This window comes from Muntiacus reevesi, chromosome 6 (assembly GCF_963930625.1).
Source record: "Muntiacus reevesi chromosome 6, mMunRee1.1, whole genome shotgun sequence".
Taxonomy (NCBI): Eukaryota; Metazoa; Chordata; class Mammalia; order Artiodactyla; family Cervidae; genus Muntiacus; species Muntiacus reevesi.
This window is the reverse complement of record NC_089254.1, coordinates 46,257,167-46,273,432: the sequence shown is the minus strand read 5'-3', so window position 1 is coordinate 46,273,432 and position 16,266 is coordinate 46,257,167. Positions and strand designations below refer to the sequence as shown.

General features: G+C 39.4%; 1 protein-coding gene across 2 annotated transcripts in view; it reads right to left on the bottom strand.

Moving 5' to 3' along the window:
- SLC26A4 (solute carrier family 26 member 4) overlaps nucleotides 1-16,266 on the bottom strand; it is a 53,846-nt gene that overhangs the window by 21,350 nt on the left and 16,230 nt on the right. For both annotated transcript variants that reach the window (XM_065938752.1, XM_065938754.1), the window contains exons 6-12: nucleotides 12,807-12,959; nucleotides 12,620-12,702; nucleotides 9,020-9,167; nucleotides 7,037-7,150; nucleotides 3,287-3,364; nucleotides 3,054-3,149; nucleotides 1,594-1,700 (exon numbers count right to left, since the gene is read on the bottom strand). In XM_065938752.1, the coding sequence (XP_065794824.1) occupies nucleotides 1,594-1,700; nucleotides 3,054-3,149; nucleotides 3,287-3,364; nucleotides 7,037-7,150; nucleotides 9,020-9,167; nucleotides 12,620-12,702; nucleotides 12,807-12,959 (779 nt within the window). The remainder of the gene's footprint in view (nucleotides 1-1,593; nucleotides 1,701-3,053; nucleotides 3,150-3,286; nucleotides 3,365-7,036; nucleotides 7,151-9,019; nucleotides 9,168-12,619; nucleotides 12,703-12,806; nucleotides 12,960-16,266) is intronic.

The window sequence follows — 16,266 nt, the reverse complement described above, 5'->3', positions numbered from 1 at the left end:
ATGGCCTGGCACAATGCCTAGAACTACCTTGTGAGTTATAGCAACTTTCTGAAGTGTGGAAAGTCTGCAGTGATCCAATTAGTCTCATTTCATAGAAATAGGAGCCTGGGAGGACCAGATTGTTGATTTCCTGTTCCTGATGCAATCACAAAAATGCCAGGATTCCTCAACTGTGACTAGGAACATATGCTAAATACTATGCCTGAAGAAAGAATGTCTGTTTGGGGTGCTCTCAGCAACGTGCTCTCTGGACCAGGCTTATAATTATTGGAAATTAAATCCTGGGGAGGATACTGCTTTTGCTTGGCTCAAAGCCTCATTACCAAATCTGCAGGTAAAGGGTTTCACCCATTTCTCCTTGGCTTACTGTGCCATGCTGATTTTTAACTTAAAGCTCAGAAACTGTGTAGTCTTTCTCTAAAAACCCTTCTCCCCCTCAATCACACACAAGTCACAGTAAATACAGAGGCAGCCAGAGCACAGAAGACATCATCTTCCAAGGAGAGTTTCTGGGGTGTTTTCCAGAAGAAAACTGGGTGTTTCGGGAGCTTGAGAAGTCTTTCAGGTCCCTGGGCAACCACTTAAGGGTGCTGGGATGGTAAACACAAGCCTTTGGGTAGGCTCCAGCATGCCAGGGGAGGGAAGGAGAATTGCTTGGTGGAATGGAAAAGGTGGACCTAGGCTGAGCTGTAGACATCTGTGTGTGTTAGGTTTACCCAGGTTTTTCATTCCTTCATGGCCCAAGTGCAGGCCAAGAAGGAGTCAGAAGTCTGGGAAGATAGCAGAGGCTTCGAGAGAAGCTCTCTTCGACTCTGTGTTCAGAAAATGCCAGAGACATAGAAAGGTACCTACCGAAGGCCTCTCAAGAGTCCGAACAAAACAAACACACCTCCAAGCTGCCTCCCAGATTGTTTTCTATTACTTTGAACTGTGTCTCTGCTGCTTTCACTCTCTAGATGACCTGATTATATCTATTTTACATTATTGGTATGGCTTGTTAGGTACATACCTTATTTGGCAGATTTGAATGAATTTTGGCTATAATCAACTGTCTTAAAGCTTCCTATTCTGGGTTATTACATAACTTCTGGGTTACTAGCTTCAAAAGAAAATAGCCATAATATATTTAGCAGCTATCTGGGCCCAAGACTTGGCTCCTCAATGTCTCTTAGACTTCATCTCATTTTAAAAAGAAACTACACAGCAACCTCAGTCTTTTGCTGATCATGTATCTTTTAGTCTTACCATGACTTGGAGGTGAACATGGCAGTAGAGCCTGTGAGTAAGTGCATAGATTTTGGGGTGGGATACATCTGGGTTGAAATGCTGGCTCTGCAACATACTAGCTGTGTAATCTTAGGTAAAGTTCTTAACCTACTGAGTTTCAATTATCTTACCTATCAAATGAGAATGATAAAACATATTCACAGGATTTTTTTGAAGACTAATTATGATAATGTTTAATTTGTAGAAGCACTAATAAATAGTAACTACTGTGAAAGGGAGTAGTTTTATTATACTTATCAAAATTGTATAAGAAATTTCAGGGTGTGTTGTCCTGTTTATAGATAACTTGGATCTTATATTACTCACAATTGAACTCTCAGGACCACAGTGAGAAATCCAAACACAAGGCCAGCTAGTAAACCGAGGTCCAGTCCCAGAATGATGGATGCTATGCACGTAAATACCCAGATAACCTAGGAAAACATGAAAATGAAAAATGCTAATTCATCGGGTACCATGAGGTGAGTGACTACCTGTAAAAATAATAAGATCAATTGTCCATGAACAAATTACAGCTTTGTAAAATATTCTGATGTCTTTACATATTGTAAGTGGAAATTGGCCTTCCCAATACAGGCCAACTGTCCCATTAAAATATTTTTAGATTTAATTTTTGAATAGGTGATATATTGTTGTTTTAGTCACTGAGTCATGTCCAACTCTTTGCGACCCCACAGACTGTAGCCCGCCAGGTTCCTCTGTCCATGGAATTCCCCAGGAGTGAATACTAGAGTGGGTTGCCATTTCCTCCTCCAGGGGATCTTCACCACCCAGGGATCAAACCCTCCTTTCCTGCATTGGCAGGCATATTCTTTACCACTGAGCCACCAGGGAAGCCCGGATATGTATTAACATAGTTTAAACTAAATTGGTATTAAAAAGGTATGCAGAGGCACTTCCCTGGAGGTCCAATGGTTAAGACTCCACACACCCACTGCGGGGCTTTCAGGTTTGAACTCTGGTCGGGGAACTAAGATCCGGCAAGCAACGTGGTGTGACCAAAAAGGTGTGCAGTGAAAAATCTTGGTTGCAACCCTCTCCTTTCTCCATTCATTCCCACCCTCTTTTCTCTCTTACATCCTCCTTTATTTCTCTGTGTGTGTGTGTACACAGGTGCACATTTTTCACCAGCATTTTTTTTTTTGCAAATACCACTGCAAAACATAGATTATTTTCCCTTTTTTTTAGTGTGTTATACACACTCTTCCATTTTGCACCAGTCTCTTTTTACTTAACAGTTTGTCTTGGAGATCTTTCCATGCAGATATATAGGGAATTTTTTCCCATTCTTTTTATCTGTTCTGGTTTAAATTACAGCAGAACTCTGAAGGGTTTAGCTGCTTCTTCTTCTTCTTTGTTTTTACAATCCCTCAGAAGAGTTGTAAAGACTACTTTAATCAAAATCGACATGGGGTTTTGCGTTTTGTTTCTGCTTTGTTTTTTGTTTTATTTGTCCTTCTAGATTAGAGGGTTTTGTTTTTTTTTTACTTGTTCTTTGGCTTTAGAATGCCAGTGGTATATGAAGGAGCTCATACAGGATTCTTGTACAAAATGGATCTTTCCAGAGATATAGGACCTTCACAAATTGTAGCTCATGTGGAAGACTTCACATTTTTGGCTTATCCACAAAATTCTAATTTCTGCTCTGCTTCCCAAAATGCAAGTAAGACTCAGGAGATAAGGGGACATAATAATATGGCAAGAAGCACATAAGTAATTCCTATTTCAGAAAAAAAAAAAAAAAAAAAGGATGGCAAGCAACTTACAGCATCAGTCTTATTCTGCCTCCACAGACGAGGAACGTCACACACTTGCATAAACATCCCCTTCAGGTTGGCAATTACAACAGCTGCCAAGACTGACTGTCAGGAGAGATGGAGAAGTCCGGGTTATTCAGGGGAATGGTTTGCCATGTGATGACTTTTAAATCCCCTGCTATTTCTTGGGTAGCAGAGCAGTGAAGGGAAAGCAATTGGTGTGACAAGAAGCAAGATTATACCTTCTGCAGGGGTTCCAGCAACTTCCCCAGGGCAACGATGGCAATCATCACGACCGCAGCCGAGATGATGCCGGCAACCTGAAAGACACACACATCTCCCATCATCAGGGCCTGTGCTTCCCACTCTGAATGTCTGCTTGCTGCACGCATGTGTGCAAGAGCCTGTTCACAGGCACACAACGCTCCCCACCTCCCTCCTCCTGCTCAGCCTTGTTGAGAGAAACAAGAATTATTTGCTAAAACCAAGTACATTTTAGTAGCTATGGCAGAGAAACTAAAAGAAAATGTGGGGGCGAGGTCTGCTAGAGTAAAGTCAGTTTGGCTTGATTGCACTTGGATACATGACAGACCTCTATTTTTCTGGTGTCAATTTAAGAGGTCAATCTTCCAGTCATTTGTCATTCCAGGAAACCCAGCCCATCATTGTTCCTGGACAACAGATCCTTGAAGCATTCTTGGGAAATGACTTCTCATAGCACATAACTGATTCTTCTGCATTATGGAATCGGCAACCTGATAATGACTCTAATAACACTTTGCAGGCACAGTTGCCATGATAATCTCCGAGAAAATGAATTCACCAGTCCTGCAGGTTAAAAAACACCACATGAGCCTGTTGAGAGGTAGGACCGCGTCACCAGCATCCTCCTCCTACAGCAGCCCGTGTGACGGGGCCAGTAGCAGGAGTAATGGAAGCTTCAGAAACTTGACCTTCACTGGCAGAAAAGCTCTCCCAAGATTCACAAATAGCTAGGACAGAAGCTGAGGGTGTGGGGACTATGCTGTGGTGTGATTAGATGACCAGTGGATTCTCTGCTGAGACAGCTGGGGCCTGGCCAAGGTGAAGCCTAGAAACTCTAAAACGAAGGAGAGGAGAGAGGGAGCCAGAAGCCAAACGAGCAGAGAGGAAGCAGTAGAGAAGGTTTCATTGGGCCCTGGTACTGCCTAATGCAAGATGTTTGCATTCAAGGAGACACATAAAGCCAATACAAATAAAAATCCAAAAATGTAAAGAACTGCAGTAGCCACACTCATCCACTCCATCTGGCAAATTGATCAGAGGATAGCTAGGCTAGCCTGAGGCCATATTATGTATATGATATACTGAAAAGTCTGTTCTGTCCATCCAGATCCCCACTTCTAGGTAATCTGTATCTTGCAACACCACACATTGAGGTTCCCAGTATCTTAGTGAGATATCCCCCCTCTCCTATCTAAGCAGAGAATCCGGTATCCTTCCTTCATCCTTCCCTCCTTTCTTTCCTTCCTTTAGTTCTGTGAAATTACTTAACCAATATTTATTGTCTATCATGAGCCACTTGCATTTCACTGTGGATGTAGGGCTCTGTGGATTGGAGAAAGAGATGGAGATTTGGGAACAGGGACCAAAGCCAGCTGCCCAACTCATGCCAGGAGGGTGGCCACCTACTCACCGAGGATAGGGAATAATTAGCCCTCAATTATGGGGACCAAGACTAATTTTGGTTACTATTTTTAAAATCTGCAGGGGGGCCCACTACCTGTACTTAATTTATAAGGGAAAATTACTTATTTGGCAGGAAATGCTATGTATTTTGTATCTATGAGCAGATTCAGTTGCTAGACAATTCTTCTGTTAACTGAGAGGATAACCAGGCTAGAGAATAGTTTGTCATCAGAATTACTTTTTCATGAATCATTAGGAGCCAGATGGAGATGAGAGAAAGCACAGGTTGGCAATGTTGAGCATCTATAGATGTGCTGAAAACAGTTGATAGTATCCACTGACACTCATGATTCCATCCATTCATTCAGCAAATATATGTTTCTTATGTGTCAGGTACAATGTATGTGTCATAGGTAGTAAGGCATTATTCTTACCTTGAGAACTTAATGACTGGAACAATCAACAGTCAACATATATGTGCCAGAATTTTACAAACATTTGCTTATTTAATCTATACGGAGTCTCTGTGAGGTGGATACAATGATTACCCACCATTGCATAGATTCTGAAACTGAGGCTCCAACATGAAAAATCCAGGAAAAGTCAAACAACAAGGGAAGACTTGCCAATTTAGTTGGTCATTAGTTCCTGGATTTTAGTCCAGACACTTAGACTTTTAACCCCAGAACTTAGTATACATTTCAGTAATTAAATACCAAGTGGTTTCTGTGCTTGTTTCATTCTTCAGTACTAAAATTCTGGCATCCTTCATTCCTAAATATAATACATGCCAGTGTGTGGCAGGGGGTATTAGCTTACCAGAACACCATTATCCCCAAACCTTCTGCCAAGGGATCACTTTGCATGGGCATTCTTGGGGGGAAGGGAGAGGGGTGAGGGCTGTCCCCATTTGAGCCTGGAGTTAGCAGACAGTGAACATCAGCTCTTGGGGATCTGCCTGTACCCACTTACAGCCATGTGCCTTGGGGAGCTTGTCAAGTCTCCATGTCCAGTGGAAGCCACAGAAAACTTCACTGCTAACAGCTGCCCCTGAACACAGGAGCAGCTTTGGCAATCACCTCCAACCTCTTCCCCTTACCACAGATCTCTGGTTATGCTTCCTGCTTGAGGCTGTATTGTTTTATTTGCTCTCTCAGAGCTAGAAATGTTTTCAGAAAAATGGAGAAGGAAACTCAGTCTTAAATAGAGTAATTCTGAAAATTGAAAGTAAATGTTTGTTCATTGGGAGCCAAGAAATTGGAGAAGGCCAATTCCTCTGACTCTGTCACAAAGATCTGTTATGAATGGGAAAGGAGCATCATGAGCATCTTGGAGACAATTCAAACTCTCCCTGAGCCACTCACTGCTGGAGTCATTCATTTTCTCAGTTACTCTCTTTTTTATATTTATTTGCATCTCTACCTGGAAAAAAAAAATCCTATTTGAAGACTGTGTGTGTTAAACTATTTACTTTGAATTGTTGCTCCTTATAGTCTCAAAATACTATTTACTCTTAAATAATAGTTCTTTCTGTGTTGGGAGGAGAAAACTCCCCAGGCATAACAGAAACACAATCCCTGGGCCTGCCCCTCACCCCCATCCATTTGGTTTGGCATAGCTGACTCGTGTCCTGCTGAAAAGGATGGCCTGAGTACAGGTCCTAAGCTACCTGGCCTAGTGAAGGAGGAGTTTTCCAGAGATTAACTGGGATGCTGGTTTGGGGGAAGGCCGCAACTTAAAATCACAGTTGAAGGCAAGATCAAACCACATTCAGAACTTCAAGAACAAAAGTCTTTCTCAGGAAGAAATGACAAAGTGTTTAACAGAAATATGCTTAGCTAGCAAACTGTGGTTCTGTCGGACGCAAGGCCTCTGGAGGAAGCTCCTGATCCTTGGTAAAGGAAATGTAAATAGACAGCTTTTCATTTTCCTGAAAACAGAATAACTCACTAAGCCACAAAGAGATCTTACTAGGCCTTCTCTATTCCCAGATAACAAATAGAAAAAAATCAGCACCTTCATTATCAACTGTTATCATCCCTGCAAAAGCAAGTAAGTGGCGCTATCTGCCAGCTGGGCAACGACACAAAAAGGTTTGAGACTTACTGCATCATAAAACTATAAAGAGAGCTTCACAGGGAGGGGGTAGATCATCGTCACAGAGATGGAGAGGTCCCAGATGGAATCAGAACGGGATGTGCAAGTTTTACTTTTCTCAAAGGCTAATCGTACTGAGTTCTTGTGCAAGCTTTTCTGAGCCACCATTCCCCTGATTCATTCTTTACATCATTCTAGATGGATATGACCACACTGCTGCCCCATACCTGTGTCTTTCCCCCAGTACTCTCCTGGACAGCGGTGCGGGACAGGGCAGTGGTAGCCACAAAGCAAGAGAATAATCCAGAGAAGATGTTGCTGATTCCAAAGGCGATGAATTCCTAAGAGAGAGAGAGAGAATGAATGGTAGTGATGCTACAAATCAAATCTTTGGAAGACTCTCGTCAAGCGAAGAGCATTAAGAAAGCAAACTCCCAAGCCCAGCCTGCCTGGGAGTCCCAGTTTAATTCTTACCATTAAAGGTGCTTGGAGACCTTGAAAGACACGTGGAATCTGGGCTCCATAAAGCCTAAGAGAGGCTTCACTGCTCTCAACTGTTCTGAAGATTGACTTATCTTTTGCTGAAATGCTTTATCTTACTTCCTGGTGAGTGGCCTATCTGTAACTCTCACATAAAATATTTTTTCTGAGGTTGGATATTTGCTAGGAAGTATATTATGACTTGGAGAATGATTATTCTGATGGCTAATCATTTAATTACTGTAATTGCTATGCTGTGTTTATAGACACAAACCAGACTTGCAGATTTGCAAGCAGTGGAAAATCAGCGTGGTAATGGATCAGATGCTACAAAACCCATCTTGTATCTGTTACTGGTATCCCCTGCTTTTCAAAAGTTTGCTTTACACCACTTGTCTTTTATAAAAGACCCATCTAAGTTAGTTACCTGTTTTTGCTAACTCAAAGAAATCTCAAGAGAATTTTTGCTATTATGAAAAAGGGCGAAAAATGTTTGTTTTTGCAGCAACCCCTAATAGAGGCAGCATGGTCCCCAAGCAGAGAGAGTGGCAGCACCACGCTCCTTCCTGGGAAACTACACTCAGCATCTCAGCATCTCAGTGTCTCAGCATCTCAGCATGGAGCCGCCATTGCCCTGAACTGTGTTTGTGAGCACCTGTTCATCTCAGTGTATTTTGTGCATCTGTTTGCAAGATGTGTCTTAAGGTAACTGCTTCTTCACTTTACTGCCATTTCAGCTTAAGAAGATTTTCATAGGAACTCTCTACTTTTGGATATGGGGGAAACCTGCAATTAATTGCATAATGAACTACCTCAATTTAAAGTGGTCACAACTATTATCATTGATGTTTGTGGTAATCTTTTGCCATATTATAGCTGCCTTTAAAAAAAATTATCAAGAAAAAAATTGTTTTTAATTACCAGGAGATACTAGATTACATGAAGAATTCTTATTCCAACTTGCTCTTAATATGTTAAGCTTAAACGTTATTTATGATCTAACTGAATTAACTTTTTAAAAATTAGGATTACTTTGACTTTTTTCTTAAAAGGTAAAGTGATGCATAGATCACAGGTAATATAGCCAATTATTTTCTAAGAACCATAAATGGAGTATAACCTTAAAAGTTTGTGAATTGCTATGTTGCATACCTGAAACTTATATAATATAGTACATCAACTATACCTCAATTAAAAAAGTAAATCTTTGAAAAATGTAAAATAAAAAAGGGATATATCTAGGTAATATAACACATGGAGCTTTTTTGGATATTTAGCCAAACAAATCAGCTGTTCAAAAAACTTAAGACAACCTAAAAAATGACTAGATAGTTAATGTTATTAAAGAATTATTATTCATCTTTTTAGTTGTGATAATGATATTATGGTTACCTACCTAAAAACTGACTGGATATTAGATGATATTATGGAATTATAGCTAGTATTTTTAAAAATATAATGGTATATCATGCTTATTTTTTTTTTACATTCCTATCTTTCAGATATTTAATAAAATATGAATATATAAACAACAAAATATATTTTTAAAATGAAGTGATACAGCAAGCATATTTGAAAATAACTTCAAATTAGCACATGCAGGAGAGAAACCAACTCAGTAAAGATGGATGGGAGAAACCAATCCCTTCTTTAACAGACAACAAAGTCTTTCCCATATTTTCTTCTTAGTTTCAGTCCTACAAACCAGTTCAGCAAAAGGGTGACCATACCTGATTCCCATCGATGGTGTAATCATGCTTGATGGCATATACTTTTCCTACAGACACTGCAATGGCATAAGCGACCACAGAGATGGAAAATGATGCAGTCAGCATCTCAGAAAACAGACTCACAGATGGCATTGCTGGAGGCAAAAACCTAGTTTTTAAATGAAAAATGTTGTGACAATTTGACTACAATGCTCTTCCCCCACCCCACCAAATGCTACATCAACCCAGCCACAAGTCAGACATGAAAGAATTTAATCCAAGAGAACAAGAGGTACATAAGATGGATAAGTAGTAGCACCTGTTTTACAATTTTCAGTCAGAAGCTGGTGCTATCTCACTGGCTGATTCCTTTGTCCCCTATTTGAGAGATTATGGATGCTGCCTTATCTACACTCTGACAAGAAGAAACCTGTCATTACTGATTTTTTAATACCACATAATTCTATGCTGCACCATCTCATACATTAGTGTTTCTCCTTACAATTTCATCTCAGAGGTCTTTGATATCCTTAATATCAAAGGTCTTTGATATCTAGGATATCTTTAAAAGATATCCTAGCCATTAAATGAGATTTACCCTGTACAAGAAGTGGTCAGGTCAGTTACAGAGACAAAGAATGTAAGATGCTGAAACAGTGAAGTGGAAAATCCTTATCGAAGGGCCATGATACTTAAAATCTTCTTGAGTACCCCCAAAAGATTAAATGTATATGGTTATCAGAATGCTCCACAGTCACTATAGTTGTGGGATCAAACAGTTACTATTTGACAAAACCAAAGCTACTCACCAACCATATAAAGAAATAAATCTACAAATTTATAAGTATGCAATCATCCCCAAGTATGAACATCAGAAAGAATTCCTTTCTTGTGCCTGCATCTTGATGATTATCCGTATGGCCAGTTCTCTGGCAAAAAAAAAAAAAAAAAAAAAAATCCCTGACCTACCTCATACCTGAAGCTCCTTTCATAGGAAACTACACTTTTTTCCCCTATAGTTGGAAGTGGTAGTGTAGAAATAAGGTTCTTATAGAAAGCCATAGAAATCTAGAACCTGCTAATATCTTAATATTATCCAAAGTATTATCCTAAATCTAATATCCTTGAAATTGTTGAATCTACCTTTCTCTTTTTGTTGATTAGAGAACTGAGGCCCAGAAGAGTGAAGTATTTAGTGGGCCCGAGTGTGAATGTTAGACATTTCCTGAGTAGCCAGATCTGATTTGCCCTCTTAAAGTCTGCTGGTTAAGAAAAAGAGTTAGTGAGAGAATAGGGGGCCCTGGTTTGGGTGAATCCCAGTGAGATGCTCAGAAGCTGACCACACTTGGAGAAATTGTATATTTGACCAAGAAAGGCAGTAGGGGAATAGGGCAAGTGGTTATGGTTTGGGGGACGGTGTCCTTGGACACTGAGCAGTACTGACATATGGCATTAACTCTCAGTGGGATTAAAGAAAACTGCTAGTAATGGCTGTGCTTTTACTCCCTTATTGGGGGATTGACATGGAGAGGAGATGAAGAAGTGGGCAGGCACAATCTATATTTTTTTTGTTTTGTTTCGGCTGCGCCACACAGCATGTGGCATCTTACTTTCCTGACCAGGCACAGAACCCACGCCCCCTGCATTGAAAGTGAGGGGTCTTAACCGTTGGACTATCAGGGAAGTTCCACAACCATTCTTTTGTTCCTCTTCATTTCATCCTACTCATCCCACACTCCTTTCCTTGCCCTTTTCCAATCTCCATATCATGCTTTCTTTTCCAGTGTTTGCTAATGTTATTATACTTATTTCTGGGGTATCAAAAAGCTGAACAAGACAAGTGAGATCACTACCCTTGGGGAAGAGCTTATATATATCCCGGGGGCCAGGCAGGTGAGGCAGACTGACCAATCACAACAAGTGGTCTGTCAGAGCATTCAACTTGACTAACCCAACAGCAAGAGGCTAGAGATCCATTTTCAGCAGGAGAGCATCCAGGAAATCTCTTGATCGGGCCAGAAAGGATCACTTGTGGCAGCAAAAGGGAGTACCCAAAAGCTAGTGGACTTGAATCTACCTTGGACTTAGGGGACAGGGCATTTGCCATGGACCTCCTCTAAGAGTTATACCTAGGAAACCTGACAGCGTGGATCTATAAAATATATCTTTAATGTAGCTATTTGAAACTACTCAAATAATCTAGTTGTTAGGGTGAAAACACTGTAACTCAAGTAGCCACACTGCATCTTTTTATTACTAGATTTATACCAGCATTAGGATTCACTATCAAAATGTTGATCCTCTAATGTAAAGTTTCCCAAACTTACTAATCATTAGAATCATGTGAAGCCCCTTTGAAAAATATTAATTAGGTTTAGGATGAGAACCAGGAAGGAATTTGTGTTAAGGTCTCATGTAATTCTTAGAAAAAAGTGAGCTTGTGAAACACTGGAATGGATGATACATAAATTAAGCCCCATGTAGCCAGTTGTAACTTTTCTTTCCTTTTTTTAAATAGATTAGAAGAAATCATACAATTAATCTAATGTCAAGGCAGCAGTCCCCTGTGGAATAAGCCCCGGGGCTGGCCTGGCCTGAGGAATTTCTATCAAGGGCATGAAAAACACAGAGTGTTGTTACAGGTCCCTCAGCTAGTATTTAATGAGAGGGAAACCAGTACTCACTTGTCATCTAATAGCAAGTCTAGTCATGAATGCTGAAAGTTCATGTTACAAATCTAATAAACATTTGTGTTTCTTTTTCACTGTCATATGACCAAATTATGCTGTAGGGCCCTTGGTTCGCTCTGCACTTCATGAGGGATCTCACTGGTGTTTCACAAGAAGCTGAGGTTGAGACTTCAGTGGTTTGTCACCAGCTTTGTGCTGCTGGCTCAGATGATAAAGAATCAGCCTGCAATGCAGGAGACCTGGGTTTGATCCCCAGATCAGGAAGACCCCCTGGAGAAGGGAATGGCAACCCACTCCAGTATTCTTGCCTGGAGACCTCTGTGGACAGAGGAGCCTGGTGGACTAGAATCACGAGGTCACAAAGAGTCAGACACAACTGAACGGCTAATACTTACACTATAGGAGAACCCCCCTCCATCCCAGGGCCACAGAACTAGATGACGATAGAGGACAAAGACTCTTAGTTCCTTACTCCCTTAATTCACCAAACTACCAAAATATCAAACCTTCCTTGAAGATCATCCATTTTATTTATAGGAACAAATGATATAATTATTATCTTAAGCTGATTATATGGAAGAGAATTTAGGCCAGATCTCCCTTTTTCTTTTAAGCAGATTGTTCTCAGTACAATAAGCGTTACACACCATGATTCTGCTTATACTGTAATTGTATATATGAGTTTAAATCAGGAGTCTGGAGTTAACTGTACATGTCCTGCCATGTTTTAAGAGTGTAAAGCAAAAGAGCATATAGTCTGCTTTTAAACAAATGACTTGATCTTTAGCTGATAGTTTGCACAAATGGGATATTTCTTTAAGATAATACACATGAGACTATTGAAGGACCACCAGTGAAATGAAGCTTGTTTCATTTAAATAGGAGGTACTGACAATTTATTATTAATGCCTAAGAGGAACTCCATACTCACCCACTTGGGATGGATTTAACAATGCCAGCATTATAATTTTTTTGCAGGTCAACTCCATACGAAATGGCAGTAGCTGCTATTGTCTGAAATAAAACAAAAGAGGTTTTAAAAGAGTTCATTTGTTTGAACAGTTCCTTTCTTACAAAGCTAATTAATGCTGAATTTTCTATTTACACATTCTACTTACCACAATCACTTCTATAGGAATAGGGACTGGGATTTTGTGTTTAAATCGATCATTTAATTCCTTAACCGCCATACAGATGATAATGGTGAGTAAGCCAGCAATGAAATCAGCAAGATTAGTGTTACCAATATTTTGAAAAATCTCAACCAGTGTCTGTAAAAAAAATAATTTCATATACCTCCTGTATGAAAAATCATATCATCATCAAAGAGCACTTAAGAATTTCATGTAAAATTAAAAAAATTTTAATTTGTGTTTGTTAATACAGACACCATTAATGTCTAGCCCTTGTAATATCAATACCAAGTTACTAATGATGGTTAACTTGGAGTGGCAAAAGTATGGGTGATTTCTGCTTTCTTATTTTAGCTTATCTGTATTTTTTACAATAAAAATGAGACCTTTTAAAAGAAAATATATCATTATATACTGTCTTTTGCTTGCAGAAAAGCTTTAAAAGTTTATACCTTAAGTAGCTTTACGGGTGATACTAAGTTACCTAATTTTCATCATGTTGATATGTATTATTGAGATTAAAAACAGAAATGAAAAGTCCTGGTTAACCAATATTTTAGGTAAAACTCTTCACTAAACATGAATGATACAGATGTTAATAAAAATTCCTAAAATTCTTCATATGTAGATACATATGGACTCGTCCATTCTTTATGACAAAGAAAAGCTATTGAATTGATATATAGGTCAAATAGAAATTTTGGAAATTTGGTACTTAGTTCAAACTTGAACTATGATCATTTAATAAAACTAACTCTTTCAAAAAAAAAAAAGCAAGAGAGTTCCAGAAAAACATCTATTTCTGCTTTATTGACTATGCCAAAGCCTTTGACTGTGTGGATCACAATAAACTGTGGAAAATTCTGAAAGAGATGGGAATACCAGACCACCTGACCTGACTCTTGAGAAACCTGTATACAGGTCAGGAAGCAACAGTTAGAACTGGACATGGAACAACAGACTGGTTCCAAGTAGGAAAAGGAGTACGTCAAGGCTGTGTATATTGTCACCCTGCTTATTTAACTTATATGCAGAGTACATCTTGAGAAACACTGGGCTGGAAGAAGTGCAAGCTGAAATCAAGATTGCCGGGAGAAATATCAATAACCTCAGATGTGCAGATGACACCACCTTCACCTCATAGCAGAAAGTGAAGAGGAACTAAAGAGCCTCTTGATGAAAGTGGAAAAGGATAGTGAAAAAGTTGGCTTAAAGCTCAACATTCAGAAAACTAAGATCATGGCATCCGGTTCCATCACTTAATGGCAAATAGATGGGGAAACAGTGTCAGACATTATTTTTTGGACCTCCAAAATCACTGCAGATGGTGATTGCAGCCATGAAATTAAAAGACGCTTGCTCCTTGGAAGGAAAGTTATGCCCAACCTAGACAGCATATTAAAAAGCAGAGATATTACTTTGTCAACAAAGGTCTGTCTAGTCAAGGCTATGGTTTCTCCAATAGTCATGTATGGATGTGAGAGTTGGACTATAAAGAAAGCCGAGCACCGAAGAATTAATGCTTTTGAACTGTGGTGTTGGAGAAGACTCGAGAGTCCTTTGGACTGCAAAGAGATCCAACCAGTCCATCCTAAAGGAGATCAGTCCTGGGTGTTCATTGGAAGGACTGATGTTGAAGCTGAAACTCCAATATTTTGGTCACCTGATGTGAAGAACTGACTCATTTGAAAAGACCTGGATGCTGGGAAAGATTGAATGCAGGAGGAGAAGGGGACGACAGAGGATGATATGGTTGGATGGCATCACTGACTCAATGGACTTGAGTTTGGGTAAGCTCCGGGAGTTGGTGATGGACAGGGAGGCCTGGCGTGCTGCAGTCCATGGGGTTGCAAAGAGTGGGACATGACTGAGCAACTGAACTGAACTGAACTGAATTCTTTCCAAGTGGACATACAATCCAGCTCAAGAAAAACTAGCTTTGTTTTGTAAATAGGTGGTTTCTGGGAATCAAAGGAGATTAGCAAGGAAGAATCTCAAGGGAGAACATTAATACCTTTGTTATAGGAACTTCCATAGAAGGCATGACTTTAGAAGGTTCTTCCAGACAAGTAATCTCCCAGTGAAGGTTACTTTACCTTGAATGAGTCCTTTTATAGATATATATTTTAAATAAAGATAAAATATTACTTCAAATAGTTATAACAACAATCTGGTAACAATTATGTATAGTGATCAACAGGTAACGTGGGAGTCATCTTGCCAGCAACCTCATTCTTTGGAAAACGTTCAAGAGTAAGGGAATGAGAGAACAAGCCATTGTGTAAGCAAAATACATTCCACCAAGTGCTTGAACTAGAGTTCAAGAATCTGATTTGTGGGAAGCCTCTTGGATTTTCACTGAGTATTTTTGTCCTTGTTTTAAACCCAATACTAGCATGTTTACTTTGAACACTTTCCAGAGTCAGTAAAAATTGCTAGAGGCAGATACATTGATAGTAACAAGATGAAGCCAGTGATTGCAAGGTGAAAAAGAAAACAAATCAGAAACTATACAAGCAGACACAACAACTCAAGAATTTAAGGCATCTACCAGAGCAGTACAGGCTTCCCAGGTAGTGCTAGTAGTAAAGAACCCTCCTGCCAATGCAGGAGAGTAAGAGACATGGGTTCAATTCCCTGGTCAGGAAGATCCACTGGAGGAGGAAATGGCCACCGACTCCAGTATTCTTGCCTGGAGAATCCCACAGACAGAGGAGCCTGGCCGGCTATCGTCCGTCAGGTCAAAAAGAGTCAGACACGACTAAAGCAACTTAGCACACGTGTGAACACCATAGTACACAGCCCTAAATAACATAGTCTTCAAGGTATTGCTATCCAGTTCTTTATATAATCAAATTTCCTGATAATGACCCTCATGAGCTAAACATAATGCTTCAATTAACTGTCTACACAATAAAGGTTTACTTTCAACACAAGATGGAAAAATTCAAACTTAAGAACAATATGAACAACTATCCCAATCCTAAAAATTTTCACCTTACAAAAATGATCACTATAGGATTCTCATGTAATCTATGAGACTCACTTAGACCTTTGAATAAAAAGCATCTGTAACTGTATTAAAAATGTAATATGAAAAAAATAAATGTAATGTGAGTTGCAAAAACCAAAATCAGTTTACATTACACAATTACATCAAACAAGCTTATGAATATATCAGTTGCCTATATTGAATATTTATTCAGAATCTCTTATGAAAAGTTATACAAAAGAAAGCTTAATATATGTGGAAATAAAACCAACCCATATAAACTGAAGTAGTCAGATTGTATTAATACTCCAAGATACAGAAATGAGACAAGAAAGCACTGAAAAGTAACTCTAACTTATTAATATTTTAATAAATTAAATTAAAATACTAACTAAAATATGTTTAAAATATGGATACACTTACAATTCCATATTTCAGCCTAGTATTCTGACC